The following is a 17,506-nucleotide window of genomic DNA, read 5'->3' on the forward strand; positions in this document are numbered from 1 at the left end:
TTGAATATATACACTTGCAATAACCATTTCTTTCCGAAGTCGCCGTTAAAGTCTGCCAATCTTTCAATTATACCGCAACTGAATTGCACAAAGTCCAGTTGGTGAGGCGTCTGACTTTTACGCGGGAGACCCGCGGTGTTTTGGGGAACTCTTTCAAATATCCTTAGCAGGCCTCCCCGATGGCGTAGTGGTAACGTCGTCGCCTTGTAATCAAGGGTTTCGATACCCGGTGGAGGCACATGGCACAGTGGTTCGGATCCCACTTTAAACTGTAGGTCCAGTCCCGATTAGCCTTCCCGTGCATAAAGTGGACTTAAAACAACAAATGAATCAATCAATCAATCCGGAGTCGACTCAGCCCAAATGAGTACCTGGGGTAAAGGCGGTTGGTGAACCACATCACCGCATCACCTCCATAATATGGTCGAGGTCGAGAATGTGTGGAGTCCTACCTCCACATCCCCATATGCCTCCATACTTTACTTTATTTTGCGTCCATTATTTGTTTTTGAATGAGAATCCCAGAGATTTTATGACTGTCCTTAAAGATGTTTTCCAACCTTGAATCTTTCCCGAATCTTTCAACGAAACGCGCAGTTTCCCTGCAGTGGGATGAACTTTCCTCCTATAATAAGAGTAAGTATGGCGACGAATAGCGTCTTGCTGAAAGGTATCTAAATTTGTTACGCGTTTACTGGTATTCCTCTTCTTTCCTGGGGTTTCCAGTTTTGAAGCCTCGCATTGATTTATTTCTACCACATTATATTCTTCTTTTCCTATGGTAACAATAGTGTTCTTAGACACGCCGACAGCAGCAGCAGTCCTGTCTAGAACTTTATTTACAGAAATGATTGGACCACCATTGTTTCTCTCTTACTCAAAATATTTGCGCACAGAACAAACGTTTTCCCGCGTTTGGCCTTTGAGAGGAATTCCTCGAGTATTGCCTCCTCTGCTTGACATTCTTTCTTCACACAAGCACACGACATACTCAAGCAGAAAATTATGTACAAAAAAATAACATACTATAACAACACGCTATATACAACAAAGAATACTCTAAATTCAGTAAACACTAAACAAACGGACCGGTTAAAATATCACAGCAACGCAACAAACAACACGTCCTGATCGCAAGAACAATCGCCCGATAAGCGGCAACACCGTGATAAACGTTTTCTGTTGCTAGGTAACCAGAGCTTGGGTGAAGCACTGGGACGATTTTGATTGGCTCGCATGCCAGCAACCCACCCTGCCGCAGTAAAGTAGACCCGCTTTCTCCACGTGCTTCCCAAATGTCAATACCAAACTAATTTTGCGGCAGGTATAGTGTTGTTTTGTTTCCAACACGGAATTGTTTAATCATGAACGTATCTGGCAACAGTGTATTACTGCTGATAAGAGATTTCAGTTCATTTCGTATTGTTAGTTGAAACAGAAAGGGTGACTTTCAGCTGTAGTGTGTGTGTGACAAATTGCTGTGTTTTCGTGTGGTGCACTTTGTGTTGGATATTTTCCTACTGTATTGACTACTGTACAGGTGTATTTGTGATATGCCGGGAAAGTACTGTAGTAGTGTGGAAAAAGCCAGCATTATTGCATGGCGAAGTGAAAACGTCCCGATAAAGACAATATGTAAACAAACATGTCGTGCAAAATCAATCATAATGAAGGTACTGGCAGCCACCAGAGGACTGCCTCCGACTGTCATTGCAAAGCACAAATTCGGTGGTGGGAGGCAAAGAAAAACAACCAAATCTACAGACGCTCTCCTAATGAGAGAAATGAAGAAAAACCCTCGACTGACAGCGTCAGAACTTAAAGAAGTGCACCCGAGTCTGCTGGAAAAGGTTAGTGAGGTCCAAAGTCAGTTTGAGGTGGGTGTATATGTAATATGTACTAGTATGGAATGTAAGTGAGACATTGTAACATAATATAAATGAAACAAGGCAATATATGGGATATAGGTAGGAATGGACAATACAATATGATATTTTTTATATATCGTGATATCGGCAATATATCATCTTCAAGATATATAAACGTTACAATATTGTGACAACATATCGCCAACATGATATATATCACCAAATATTGTGACGATATATCACTGACATGATATATATTGCCAAATATCGTGATGATATATCGCTGACACTGTCTAGTTGATATTACCTGAAAGATATATTTTGAATATCGCTATATATCGTCTGGACAATATATCGCCCAACACGAGATATATGTTCTCAGGTTAGATTATCCAACATTTCGAGAACTGGCAAAGCCTTCATCTTCAGGAAATACGAGGCCTGCTGGAAAAGTTGCTGCAATCAATATGAAAAAAGACATGCGAAATTCTGGGAATGGCTTTATTGTTTTTCAAAGTATCCACCCTTAAGATCTATACACTTTTGCATACGCTCAAATCAATTTTGAAAGCATTTTTTCCACTCTGAAGCTGATACCTCAGAAACTGCTGTTCGGAATGCATCTTCAGGCAACACAAATCGCTCACCACGCATCTTATTTTTCATGTGTGGGAACAAAAAGAAGTCATTAGGTGATAAATCAGGCGAGTATAGACAATGAGTCATTAATTCGACATTTTTACTGGACAAAAAATCAACAGTTTCGTGTGCTGAGTGGCAACTGGCATTGTCGTGGTGAATAATAATTTGACGATTTGGGTTTGTTTTACGCAATTCATTGATGACCTCTGGCAAACAAATTGTTGTATACCACTCAGCATTTACAGTCCTTTGATCTTCTAAAGCTATTGTTGCCACATGTCCGGTATAACCGAAGAAACAAGCAATGATTTGCTTGGCAGCACTCCTCGAACGAACAACTTTTGTTGGTTTCGGCTCACTATGAAACCCCCAAACAGTGTATTGCTGTTTAGTTTCGGGTTCATATGAATAGATCCAAGTTTCGTTCTCTGTAACGATGTAGAACACCAAATTTGACTTGCCTCGGTTGAATTTTTTGAGCATTTCTTTACACTAATTTACACGAGCCTGTTTTTGAGCTTCGGTCAAGTTGCGTGGGATCCAACAACTTGAAAGTTTCCGTATGTTCAGATGACCATGCAAAATCGCATGTAGTGCTTTCATGTCAATGTTCAAGGATGCCTGAATCTCACGGTATGTCACATGCCGATCTCTCTCAATCATTTCACGCACAGCATCAACATTACTGGCAACAACAGACGTGGATGGACGACCTTCACAAAATTCATCACTGAGAAATGTGGGACTACGCTGGAATTCGGAAAACCAACTGTACACAGTCCTATTGGATTGTTGTGCTTCATCTCCAAAAGCCAAATGAAGTCGCTCGATGCATTGTTTTGGTGTTAAACTACATTTGAAAGTGTTAACGAGAAATTTCCATTTCTCACACAAAACTACTACTTCAAACTGCTGTGAAAAATAAACGAATAGGCTTAAACAAACAATCAAAGATAATTTAAACACAAAAAAAGGTCTATTCTTCCGATTTTTATAATAGCGGAACACTAGCGCCACTGTTGGTGGTAGTATGCAGAAACTTTTCCAGCAGCCTCGTATTATGAAGAGATCAAATGGGTGGAAATATTAGCAGGCTGTTGAGAGCTGTGACTGGCCCACCTTGATTAAGTGGTAGAGCAGCCACAGGCTGAACTTCGCCCGTGAATAAAGAATTTCTAATTACCATTGGCTGGGGAGGCCTTTAATAAAGATCATGCACAAACCCTTAGAAAATATTAGATCTCCATTATACTCTACGGAGCAATTGGAGTACTTATAAGTTATGCTTTTCGTGGCCAAGAAAGTCACATAATTAATATAATTGCCATAAAATATGCAAAAACATGTAAGATTAAGTGAAGCCATTCTGCAAACAAAAATAATTTAAATTACTTTAATTATGATTTCAAATGCTCTGTAATAATAATAATCAGACAGATTTACTATGCATTACGCTTAACAAATGAGCCATTTCATTGTCATGAGTGGGACATACAAACTACATTTTTGACATCAGAGCTCTACCAGCAGTTAAGCAACATTTTTCTTACAGTTTCTGTGCAATGAATTATGAAACTAAACCCTGTTGATTAAACATGACTACTCTTAGGATACGTTCCCAGATTGATAGCTATAGGTCTCGCGCCACAACTTGGGCTCTGAGGAGAAAGTATTCGAGTTGACCGCGGAGGCAGCGACAACCTTCAGAATGAGTTCTCCGCCCTTCAAAAGCAGTGTTTGCAACCACACTAATTTCTCGCTATTCCAAATAAATGTTACCAGAATACCTGATAACCAGGACCATTTTTTAACAAAGCTGTATATATAGCGAATGTTGTTATAATTGACAAAAATATATATAGACCTTCCAACCTTACCTTCTACAGGCATGGTTACTTTGTATGCAGCTCCTCTTCCCCCATTTCCTTCCCTCTCCCTTTCGTAACGGAAGTCATAAGGTTAAAACATCCGTCCACCCCCTCTGATATCATGAATACATACATACATTATGGTATTCTCGATACATATATTTTTAACTATGGGCCCCAAATGTTTTACTTGTGGAAACTGCACCATGTCAATAGTTTCCATTAGAAGCCTCCTACATTTTCTACTTGGTGGTAGAGGCCTGACAACGTGTTTGTCACATTGCCACGTTTCGGCACCGTGAGTTCGTTTATGTTTTCCATCTAAATAGTACAAGGCTCTTCCAGTCTTTCGGTAGTCATGCATATATCTCAAGAAATCCACACGCAATACAATAATGTCTGGATCTTCCATCAAAACATTCCTATTGGATTCAGTTATTTTATAAGGAAAACAAAGATCACGTAAACATATCCTTAATGTGGTTCTAAATCTAAAATTTATTTTTGTCGCAGCTACTTTAAAAGCTGTAGGTACAGTATTGTCCACAACGTATGAATCTCTCGCAAAGCTCCTAATAGCCACTTTATCGAAATCGTCCATTATAGCTTTTCTTGCACATTTTCTCCATTTCTCAAGAGTTGGTTTGTTTGTTTGAGTTGGTGTTTTAAGTCCACTTTATGCACAGCAAGGCTAATCGGGACTGGACGTACAGTTTAAAGTGAGATCCGAACCACTATGTGCCTGCACCGGGTATCAAACCCACGACCTCCAATTCTCAGGAACTTTCCCCTGATTTCAACAAATTACGTTTTAATCATTTTAAGGGTAGTCAGCAGCTCCCTTTTGGGTTTGCTTCAATGGGATCATTGGTTTTGAACTGATTGATTTGATTTACTTTGCTTTTCTTCAAAGATGAGGATGATTGATTATATTGATGTATGAAGACACTTACAAAAAATACCATCCACAGTAGCACAGGCCGGGATTCGAACCCAGGACTCCTGGCATCGTAGCACGCTGTGATAACCTCTCTGCCATGGAGGTCGGCGGGTATGTTTGGAAACGGGGCCTGTGCTTTTCTTCCCATATTTCTTGCTTGGCATCGCAATTATGCAAAAATACAGACCAGATATTGTTTACAACTGTAGGTTGCAACATTGGAATTTTGCTGCACCCGGCTGCCTTTTTCTTGACAAAACCAAAGTGGCCCCCTCCAATTTCCACTTTCCCCAGAGCTGAAGTTGTCGCGCGAGACCTATAGGTGAACAATTTTCGATTACGGGTGGGACAGATAAAACACTTCCTCTCCACTTAATAGAACTTTATTTTAATTCCTTTGAATTTTCAAATGATGAAAAATATTAAGATAAAGAGAGGAATTAATTGACCCTTGAATACTCTAGTGGAGTTGAAGGAGAAATGCAACAGTTACAGAAAACAAAAGAAAATCAAAAAGTTAAAATAAATTAACAATATGTAAAACATCTTCTACTATTAACTATATTATGCGTAATACTTGAATTTCTATTTAGATGTTGACATACAAGATTACAGCATGGCAATCAATTTTAAAAATAGAGATTCAGGAGCTTTTTCTCACGGAATGGGCCAAATATATAGTCAATATTTTCTTTATGAACACACATTCAATCTCATAATGGCCAGCCACCTCACGCACCCATAGACACCAGACCATGAACAGTGCAGACTCAGTCCTACAATAAATACGTAGGTCTCCCTAGTAATAGATGCAAAAATTCTACCCACCTGATGGAATGACTGACAGAGTATGCGAAAAGCTCGTTCATGATGTTGAACTCGTAAGGCTTGTAGTAGTCAACGTAGCTGTCGATGACTTCATCTCCATTCTTCACCTTTACGACGTCTCTGCATTGCTTGTTGATGTCATCGTGAGCTCTCGGAAGGCTCTGGAGAAGCTCCAGGTCCCACCACTGGGTCTTTGGAGATCTGGAAAAAAAAAAAAAAAAAAGATTCATGGTTTGCTACAAGCAGAAAGATTCCATTCTATTCATGCACAAAACAAAAAGAGCATTGAAGCTAAAATTATGGCACCAAAGAATGATATCAGGATAGCTCATTTAGCTCCCAATGTTCCTTATTTGGGTGTCTAATACCCTAATAATTTATACTCTTGTTCTTCTTTCAAGATCTTCGGTTTACATTATATAACTATACTGAGGATCTGACCTAAAATGTCCCATTTTCTCCCATTCTTTTATGTTTCTCAGCCAGAAAATATAGCCTTCAAGTTTAAAACTCATTTCAGGCCAAGAGTACATGGATTTTATAGTGCCTAGTGTTGCCTACTTCAATTGTAAGTTCCTATTTTGAAGAGTACCTAAAATGAGAAAAAAAAGTCCACTTTGTGCACAGATAGGCTAATCAGGACTAGACCTACAGTTTTACATGGAGTTCAAACAACTATCTACCTCCACCAGGTATTAAACCTACGGCTACTTGATTACAATGTGATGACATTGCCAGTATGCCGTCAAGGAGCCTGAGAAAATTACTAAAAATTGGTAGAATTATTAGATTCTGATTTTTCATTTTACTGCCTATTTTCAAATTTTTAGCATCTTTTTGCCTATCTGTCCTCAGCCTAATTATAGTGAAAACAGATTAAGTTTGGTGGGTGCATTGCTCTGACATATTCATGGTTCTATGCATTTTTTTTAAAGCAAATTGTACCAGTTTTTTCTTTTTTTAATGTGGCAGCACAAGTAAGTTATTTGTATTTTTGTATTACACACAACTTTCATGCTTTTTTAATGCTAATCAGTGTAATAAAAATCAATTATGATTAGTTACAATTGTTCACAGGACACTCGCTCGGTCCACATTAGTTTTGATTCTCTTACAAGTTATTATATCTATTTACTTTTGGTCCATAGTAATGTGTGGTACTGAATTCTTCATGCATCAAAATAAAACATGGCAACGTCCTCACCTCTCCCTCTTTGGCTTGCCAGCAGCGACGGAGTGATGCAGGTAGTAGTCTGTGAGTAGCTCCCACAGCGGGGGCTTGTTCTCCTCGGGAACAAACAATCCTAGGAACAGGTTCATGGTGTGCTGCTTCTCTGCATCTGTCCAGGAACAAAAAGGCATGTAAGCAAAGTGAACTCTTCATGTTTAGTGCAACTATATACTTAAAATTTTCATGCTTATAACTACAAACATCGGTCAAAAAAGTAACACACAATCCACTGTAGCTCGTGAAATTTTGTAGGTAGAAGCACTGGTCCTTTACCACCTAACCAACACCTAACAACGAACAAAGAGGCGAGAGTTACGTGCAACAGACATCAAGTTGCATCACGATAACGCACGACTGCATGCTGCAATCATGACAGTTCAGAAGATTGGCCATCTGGGATGGACAGTGGTGCCACAACCCCCATACAGTCCTGACTCAGCACCATCGGATTTCTATCTGTTTGGACGACTGATTGCTCATCTGCGTGGGAAACAGTTTGGAGATGATAACGAGCTCATTGTGTGTGTGAAAAAGTGGTGTAAAGACCAACCTCAAGAGTTTTACGAAAGTGCATTCGTGTCATGGAAACAAAGATGGTTGCAGTGCAGTGAAGCACATGGATCATACATTGAATGACATTTCCAAAGCTTCTACCTACAAAATTTCATTTCCCTCGTCCTTACTATTGCCGAGCTACAGTGGATTGTGTGTTACTTTTTGACCGACCTTTGTATAAACAGAGTAATTTTGTAAACATGGTATTAAAAATAAAGTTTTTTAACTTGGACCTCTGAAAAAAAATAAAGGTTTCACATGTTAAATATAACAGCACCAAGAGAAAGACAATTTGTGTGTTTCCTCATCGTGTCAGAAAGACTGACACAAATGTTTATTTTCAAACAGAGCCATCCAGTAGTACGACGGTACTTCAGAGTGACCCATGCACAATCATGCCACGAAAGTCCCAGCTCCAGCTTCGCATATACTCTAAATAACAACCACATCAAACCTTTATTTGCAGAAAGACTTTGGTTTGTCCTGCCTGTAATTCTAATAGCGCTGATCGGACGGTCACTGAAGAAGAAATTGTAAATCTGACGAAAGTTTGATATGTATACAATGATAATTTATGTGAAATAAATAGTATATTCTAAGCAAAGATTATATCTGCTGCATATCCAAGCAGTTTCATTCAAATACCAAATTCAGGAGTATTCACTTGATCTCACAATACTCTTCCCATATCGCCCATGAACAAGTAATTACATTTTCACAATTTTATGACAGTAGTAGTTGTATTGATGATAATATTGGCACAACAAATGAAGAGCCATATGACTAAACAGCCCGATTTGGCTACACTTAAAACTATGCCAAGATGCCCATATGCCCCAATCGGCCAAGTGTGCACATATTTAAATCTAAAGAATTTTGAGCCCTAGTGTACAAATGAAGAATCATACAGTGTACAAATGAAGAGCTCATATGATTAAACAGCCCGATTTGGCTACACTTAAAACAATGTCAAGATGTCTATATGAATCAATCGGCCATGTGTGCACACAGTTAAATCTAAAGAATTTTGAGCCCTAGGGTACAAATGAAGAAGCCTCAACAGACAGATTTGGCCAAGTGTGCAAAGGCTGAATTTCTCAGTTTGTTGTCTGTAAACTTGTCAAAAATATGCCCCTCTTGATATTGTTTTTGCTACACCTAAAACTAAACCAAAAGTACTCATAAAACCCACACCCACCCACATCTACACCCACATATATTTACTTCCGGTCCGGTAATATGCAGAGGCTTTCTAGAATTGTTCTGTGACTCTCTCATTTCTTACATCATAAACATATGATTTTTCCCCTATAAGAATAACACTACATATGGTGTCATCGGGGAGTGTATCATGGAATTCACAGATAATTTTAATGTTTGTCCTGTCATTAACCACAACTTGTTTCCTTTTTGAAGTGTTGATTACAAACATGGGTCTCTGTGCTTTGAATTCATCTGGTGTGTAATACATGTCAGTATTGCCAGTAGTGACCCTTTTGTATGCTGTAAATGCTTCATATAATTTGAGGAAATCATCCTTGGACATGTTTAAATTATAATTTTCTCTAGGGAACACCTCATTTCTGCCATTTTTAAGATATATGTTTTTGATGTTGCAGTTATCAAATTTACTTGAATTTTTTTCCTGATTATTGTGTCTTCCAGTCTGAAACAGTACCACCACAAAATCTGGCATGTCATATTGTATACTGGAGAATGAGTTTGTAGCATCAAATTCATAATAGGCACCAGTGGCAGGCTTCTGTACACATTGATATGTATAAAATTGTAAAGGAATCTGTGGATTTTTTAGGATATCAGCTTTGTATTTAAGAGAATAACTGGCTTCATATTCAACAACTGGCATTCTTAGCTCCATAGTCTGAATAAGGCACTTGCCTTCATCAGGTAGGGTATTAGGCAGAGCTGCCCCAGTAGAGTTTAATGAACTGTACCTCATCAAAGCATTATTATCATTGGCAGCTCTTCTAAATGTGATTCTTAAACCACCCTTCCACATAATATCTTTGTAATCTGAGAAGAATCCTGGCAACAGGCGCATAGGAAACAGCACTGTGTGGCTCTTAGATATTATTTTATCACCAGCCTCAAATCCACCTATTTTGTAGTAAGAAGCCTCTGTTTTGGATAATTTTAATGTGGCCAAAGCTGTAGAGGTAATGCCAGGGTAATCTACTCTGTTTATAACAACACCATGTTTTCTGATCTCAATTTCAGAGAACAGATGTGGCACAAAATTGTCTACCAATCTTATATTTGAATTTGCCGGATAATCTGTACCATCGAGCTTTACAACATCAAATTTGATGTATAGATCTGCTCTGTGAGGGTGTATAAAGCCATCCCCTACATCAAGATCAACCTCAATCTCTGTGTTGGGTTGATTTAAATTTGCAAATGTCCTCCTGTTTGGGGGGAATGATTGTAGCTCATAACTCTCAATATTTTCCATTTTTTTTTTGTATGTATTTTTATTTAAATATTAATTCCTATGATTGCAGTTGTTGTGGCTCCAGCAAAATCAACTAATTCTTCTTTTTCATTAGTGACCATCAACTCAATGTAATCTATTCTGTTATGGCACACAGGAAAATATAATGTTGGTGATGGAGTGTAGATGATCGGTTCCATAAATTCAGAATTAGGTTTGAATGTTGCAATGATGCCAGTTTGTTTGTGAGTGCCTATGCCATTTGATTTGGTGATCATACCCTCGGCCACATTACAGTGAATATTCAGTCTCTCTATGGCTAAGAATTTAGGTATATTAATAGCAGTGTGTTTGATGGCTGGTTCAAGTTTTGTGTTGTTCTCAAAGCCTAACAGCTCTCCTATAGTACCTAGATCCACTGTCTCTGTAGAAGACACAATCTCTACTCTGTGAGTGACAGAATTTTGAGTTAACACTATACCTCTGGGTAACTGAGCATTTAGAGTAGACAGATTACACTGCCCTGGAGTGATGACAATTTTTTTGATCACCAACTACAATTGTGTTGTTGTGGTGTGTAATATTAGGGATCAAGTACATGCCATAAAATGCTCTGAGAGCTATTGTTTTGGGATACACTATATCATCATGTAATCTAAGTTTCAATATTGAACTTTGGCTGGTGAGATGGAATACTCCCATGATGCTTCAGATACCACAGGGCCTTTTGAAAATCTTCAATTGATGGTTTATTTATTTGAGACAGATATCTAAGAACAGATAAACACAGATGTCCACAATTAACATCTTTGAAATTTTGAACACGGGCATTATTGTAATAAAGATTAGTTGATTTTAGATATTTTACTAAATTTTCAAGTGGAACACCTCCAAATGAATCAAACACAAATGCCTCATCTTTTAAATATTTAAGATAACAGATCCAGTGAGTGCCCTGATTTTTGTATTTATCCAAATTAACTATGCCACACTCTTTGTTGAGTGGTTGTTCTGGCAAAGAATCAGACATGTACACACCTCTAAAATTTTTGATGCCCAGTGGCTTGATTAAAGCTTCAATATCTTGGTTTGTAAGCGGCTCTTGTTTTTTTTAAACTTATTCATGGCTCTCTTAACACCTTTGCCTTGTTTCTCCATGGCCAGGTTATGGCGCTTCAATTCATCTAATTCTGCCTTATTCTTCTTGGCATCTATTACTGTTTTTGCTATAGCAGCTGATCCCCCAGCCAAGCTCCCCACAGCCCCAAGTGCTGCTAAGATGGCCGGGATAGTAAATATGAAGCCACCTGTATGCAATTTTTTTCTAGATTGCTGTAATTTTTTTAATTGAGGGGTGCTAAGTAATAATTTCATACCATGGCCCTTGGCAAGACAAGAGCTTTTTTTCTTGCGCTGCTTTTTGGTTAAAAGACTATCAATAGTTTTAAGAGATTTAAGACCTGCATAAGGTATCTGATACATAACACCCTTGGCCTTCATCCTAGGTTTATTATATATATAATCACAACCCCCACCCCAGTTTTTGTTTGGTGTTCATAGCTATGGTGGTCCCCAATGCTGCTATTCTCTCACTTAAAGAAGCATCTTTGCTTACAAATCTACCAAATGCAGCCTCTTCTAATTTTTTGTCTGCCACATGTCTCTTGTCAAGATCAGAATGTGTGTTGTATGCTATGTCATGGTCTCTGCAAGCAGCATCTAGGGGATTAACACCAGGGTCCCCTCTGTTTAATCTATGGTCCAATTTTGTGCCTGGACCACAATACTGATAGCCTGGAATGTGTAGTTCAAATGGGAGCTTGTTTATGATGTCATTAACCAGCCCCCGACCCTCAGAGATATTCCAAAATTTAGGTGGTAGAGTATTAATAATTTTTATAAGATATCCAATCCCCTTAGTGTCATTTACTATAAAATTAGACAATTTGGTGCTTATCATGTCCATAATTCCAACCTTTTCATTGTAAAAATTGTGGTTGCCAGCATTTTCCTCCCCAGCTATGACCAGCAACCTATCTACAAGTTTCCTGACATCATCAACCCACACAAATTCTTTAGGCAGGGTGTTGTATTGTTTGATTCCACTACCTGTCTTGATCTGTGACCATATGGGCTTCATTAAGTTGTTGTATTTTGCTCCACTGCTAGACTTGACTCTTTTTTGTGTGGGATCATTGTTCTGGTATAGAGCATCTGATTTTATTAACATTTCTTTGTAATGCTCATAATCTTGATCTGTATAGCTGCCAGGCCTTTTCCTAGTCATCAATTCCCACAATCCAGGTGTGCCAGGATATTTAACAAAACCACCTCTTTCTCCAAGATGAGATTCTGAATATACAATCAGATCATCTCCCATAAATGTTACTCTGAAATTGCCAATTCTATGTATGATGCTACCATCATGCTCTGTGTCAGCATATAGGCCAAAGACCTCATCTTTGTTGTCTTTAGGTGTGCTTAAATATTTTTGAGCAAGAAGACCCAATTCAATAGGATCCTGAGTAGCTTCAATTCTTCGAGGAGCAACAGGACTAGGTGTATGAATACTGGAAAGTGGGGTGATTGGATAATCTAATATGTTCCTTGCAGCTACAGGTACAAGCTCTGTGATCAAATTTTGATTTTGCTCTGTAACAGTTTTGATATTTTTACCTAATTCACTAATAGCATCAATAATAGGCTGTTCTGTTTGCTTGTGTTGTTCATAGATTCCTCGGTTCTCTGATTTCCATCCCTTAAATCTTTTTACAAGATAATCTCTTAATTTAAGATCATCAATGATTGGCCTTTTCATGGTTATTTATATATGTTTCAATGTCTAGAAAATTGTTGATTTTATTTCTGTATTTGCCACTATTGGGCTTCCTTGTCATATCAATTGTGACAAACCCATAACTGTCCTGGTTCCAGCACCTACTGCAAAACTTAGAAAAATCATTGTAGCTCAAGTCCCCTCCTACATATTCATCATGTATGTGTTTGAGGTTGGTATGATCTTGATGAAACACACATATACAATTGCTGTTGTCTCGGATCAGCTGCTTCGGTATTTTAGAAAAAGTCTGTGCCAGGTAGAAGCAATCAATGTTTTTGTGTCGGCCCTGTGTAAAAAAATTTCTAACCTTGTTTTGATTATCCAGTATAATGTCATCAAACACAACAACAGAATTATCGAGACATTCATGGAGTGGCTTAACATCTGATTCAAAAGTGGCAATATCCAGTCCATCATATAGCTTCATCAGCTGCTGATATTTTAATTGTTCCAAGCTCTTAGAGAAGACATACAAGTGCCTGTTTTTCCAGTCTAACCAGTTGGGTGCCAATAAAAAATTATCGATCATTAGTGTAGTTTTACCACAAGCCGATGGCCCAACAATAAGACATCTAATATTATCAGGCAGCAGCAATCCATTTCTCTTATTCTGCTGTTCAGGCTCTGGCAGTCTCTTTATAACATCCCAGGTGTTCATAGTATCACATTGTCTGCATCGATCCAGCTGTGTTCTGGGAGTCCTAGCCATTTCACAAGTATCTTGTTGCCTTTTCTGCGGATGATTTTTTTCTATGAGATATGTGTCAGGCTGCTTAGTTTTGCTGAGTTCTTCTTCATAAAACCTGCCTTTGAGAATTTCTCCTCGGTGATCTTTTATTATATGTGTGTATCGGGTCCCAGGTTTAACTTGAACCACTGTAAATAATTCAGTGTTCCAGTTTCTTGTAAAGCCTCTTTTGAATAAGTGCTTATATTTGCTGATTCTTACTTGATCACCCACCTTGTATTTGGCTTTTCTTGTTGTTGGCTGGTATCTAGGATAATAAACAGTGCTGATCAATTTTTGCTCATCAGATGAAGTTACCTCAGAGGGTTTCATGTTGATTGTGGAATGGACCGAGTTGTTATATTTATGTAGAAGTTCTGGAAGAATATTAAGCCATTTATAATTACCTTGAAGTGTAAATTGTTTATACATATGATTTTTTAGGGTTTTGTTGAATCTCTCTACAACAGAGGCCTTGAGATCACTGTAACTCGAGTAATGTTGTATTGACTGGCTTTTAATAAATTGTTGGAACACAGAATTATAGAATTCTTTGCCATTATCTGTTTGCAAATAGCGCGGTGATCTTCCACTCTGATTGATGATTGCCCTGAAGGCTTCTGTAACACATTTTCCAGTCTTGGATTTGAGTGGCACAGCCCAGGCAAATTTTGAAAATGTATCTATGACAGTGAGTAGATACTTGTAGCCCTTGTTGATCTTGTCTAAGTTTTTCAGCTGTCCACTTGCCATTTCAACCAAGTCACACTGCCATAAATCATCTATGCCTTTTGTAACTACTGGCAGTCTCTTATAATTATGTCTGGCTTGTCTGTGTAATTCATCAACAATAATTTGTCTAGACATAGTATGTAAACAAGAATATTGCAACTATAGGGTGTTCAGCAGCTGATACTACAGGATTTTCTAAATATAATTTGTCTCCTATTTGTATATTAAATTCCAGAGAGCCATCATCTTCAGCATAAGATGTCTCTAATGTATTGGGATCTGTAAAATCTTCTAACTCTACACTGGTGATTTTTGCTTTGTTATCAGCATTTGTTATTGATAAGGTAGGGTAGTGGTGTGCCTGTGGTTGTAGCCAATATTTGATCTTGATTGGTCTCAGTGTGCCCCCAACAAAAAACTGGTAATAAAATTGTGCAGGGGAGAGCATATATATTTTGCCACCTGGTGTAAATGGTGAATCATATTCTTTGTTGGGGATACTGTACAATTCAAGAATTACTGTATATTTAGGATTCTCGATTATGCCAGTTATTTCTTTTTCTGCTGTAAGCAATCTACTTGTTACAGATTCAAGGTGCTCATTGATAGTCCTAACAACATCATCATGGCCTGGCTTGATCTTTATGTCCACAACAAGTTTCTTGTATTGTTGCACAATTTCTTGTAGCTGGGTGGCAAAAACAGACAGAGCATTTGCTTGATTGGATTCCATGGTCCCTAGCTGTTGCTTGATATTGGCTACAATTTGCTGTAAATTTTCAACAACTGCCAATTTTGAATTTTGAGCAGTAAGATCATGGACCTGTCTTCTGATATCCTCAAACAGGGCATGCAGTTCATTAATATGTTGATTAGTTGGTAGAGTGGCCACTGTCTGAGTAAGTTGTTTGATCTCTGTCTGGATATTCTTGATATCTTCTGATTTCAATATGCGATTCACAGCTCTCTTAATATTTTTAAGTTCCTGTGATGTAGGCAGATTTGCTACAGTATTCTGCAAAGATTCAAGTGCCAATTTCACATCATTTAATTCAGAAGCACCAACCACACCACGCATAGCATCTTGGAGCAGGGCTATATCTGCCTGAGTAGGTGTTGATTGTTGTAAAATTTCAAGCTTTGTTTGGGTATCATCGATCAAGTGATGAAAATGAGATAGCTCAGATTCAGTGTTGAGGTTTTCAAGTTTTGTGATCTGTTGCTGGACACTGCCAAGGGTGTCTACAATACCAGGCAAGCGGGATTCTAGAGATTCTTGTACATTTGTCAAATCACTTTGCACTGCTGCTATTGTACCCTCAAGATGAGTTATGGTACTTTGAATTTTTCCAAAATCTTCATATGTTTCAAGTTGCAGCTTGATGTTGGCAACACTCCGAGTTATTGCACTCAAAGCATCAGAAGATGGCAAGTTGTTCATAAAATTTTCAAGTGTCTCAATTTTTTCTTTAACCTCGGCTATGGCATTGTTCAGAGGGTCCAGATTAGGTATCTGGAGTGATTGAATCTGTTCCTTTAGAGTGGAAATCACTAGATCAAAATCTTCTTGTGATTTTATGCTTTTGACAATTGTTTGGAGCTGTGTCTGGACATTATTTATCTGCTCTTCCAATTGTTGTTTCAATTGCTCAGAGTTGGTGGCCTGGGTCTTAAATTTGGCTTGAAGAGCTGCTACAGCCTCCTCTAAACTTTGAAAATTATCCAATGTGGCCAAATCAGTATATTTCTGAAGCAGCAATTTGAGTTCAGAATCAATTTTAAGAAGAGGGTCCATGCATTGTGTTTGTAAATTTGTAATTTCTAGTTGAAGACTGGCATTGAGTGTGGTTTGTAAAGCTTGTAAATCACTTCTTAATTTTTTCACTCTGACATCAAGCATCAGAATCTCATCACTGTGATCTTCATGTCTTGTATGGCCAAATATATCATTAGGCATTTTGTTTTAGTGGTTATTTAGTATTGAATATCTAATTCTAAATTCTATAAAAAAGGTATAAGCTTGTCATAGGATCCCGGGACCTCAATATATAAGCAGTCACCAGCAGAAACAGTATATACAGTGCCAGAAATCATGTTTGAGTGCTTTATTCTATAAATATTTCTCCCTATTGAAATCTTGACATTACCCACCGGGGGTTGTAATAAATGGTAATTGACCACCTACAGGTAATTGGTAATGATTTAAATTATTGTTAAATATGTACAATGTTTTACCTGTTTCATCATCAACATCTGTAAGTATGCTGTTCAGATGAATAATTAACAAAGCACTTAGTTTAGATATTATATCAGAAGAGGGTGCTGGTGTTGGCAGGTCCATAATAGCCTGTTTTTTGAACCCAAATAAGTTCATAGGCATGTTTATTTATTTCAAATCATGCTCTGTAATTGGGCATTGATTACCATTTTTCAAATCACAATGACCCCATGGTAGAGTATGTATGCCACATGACAAAATACATCTCTTATCATCATGTGGGTCCAGAGCCACTTTTCTTACAACATTTGTAGTCAACAAGTGATCCACACTCTGAATTCTGCATTCTGATGTTCTGATTGAACTCTGTGATTTGAGACAATTTTCATAATCTTCAAATTGGAGCTCTTTGTCAACAGTTACTCTGCCGATGCCCTTGCCCTTTTTGACAACAGCACCACTACATGTTTCAAAACTGTACATCTTGGCCCTTAGCCCAGCAAATGCCACAATAACATCACCAAGTGTCTCATCTTTTAACTTGCCAGGCACCTTCTTGTTGTAGGGTTGAATCTTTGTATGTTCACTGGTATCAAAATATTCAAG

At 38.1% G+C, this 17,506-nt stretch overlaps 1 protein-coding gene across 3 annotated transcripts in view; it reads right to left on the minus strand.

The window, feature by feature from the left end:
- Positions 1 to 17,506, minus strand: part of FIG4 (polyphosphoinositide phosphatase FIG4) — a 66,161-nt gene that overhangs the window by 11,712 nt on the left and 36,943 nt on the right. For all 3 annotated transcript variants that reach the window (XM_083137634.1, XM_083137633.1, XM_083137635.1), the window contains 2 exons: positions 7,351 to 7,486; positions 6,147 to 6,347 (listed from right to left, as the gene is read on the minus strand). In XM_083137634.1, coding sequence (XP_082993760.1) covers positions 6,147 to 6,347; positions 7,351 to 7,486 — 337 coding nt within the window. The remainder of the gene's footprint in view (positions 1 to 6,146; positions 6,348 to 7,350; positions 7,487 to 17,506) is intronic.

Source organism: Lepisma saccharinum, chromosome 16, assembly GCF_977018435.1.
Source record: "Lepisma saccharinum chromosome 16, izLepSacc3.1, whole genome shotgun sequence".
NCBI classification, from domain to species: domain Eukaryota; kingdom Metazoa; phylum Arthropoda; class Insecta; order Zygentoma; family Lepismatidae; genus Lepisma; species Lepisma saccharinum.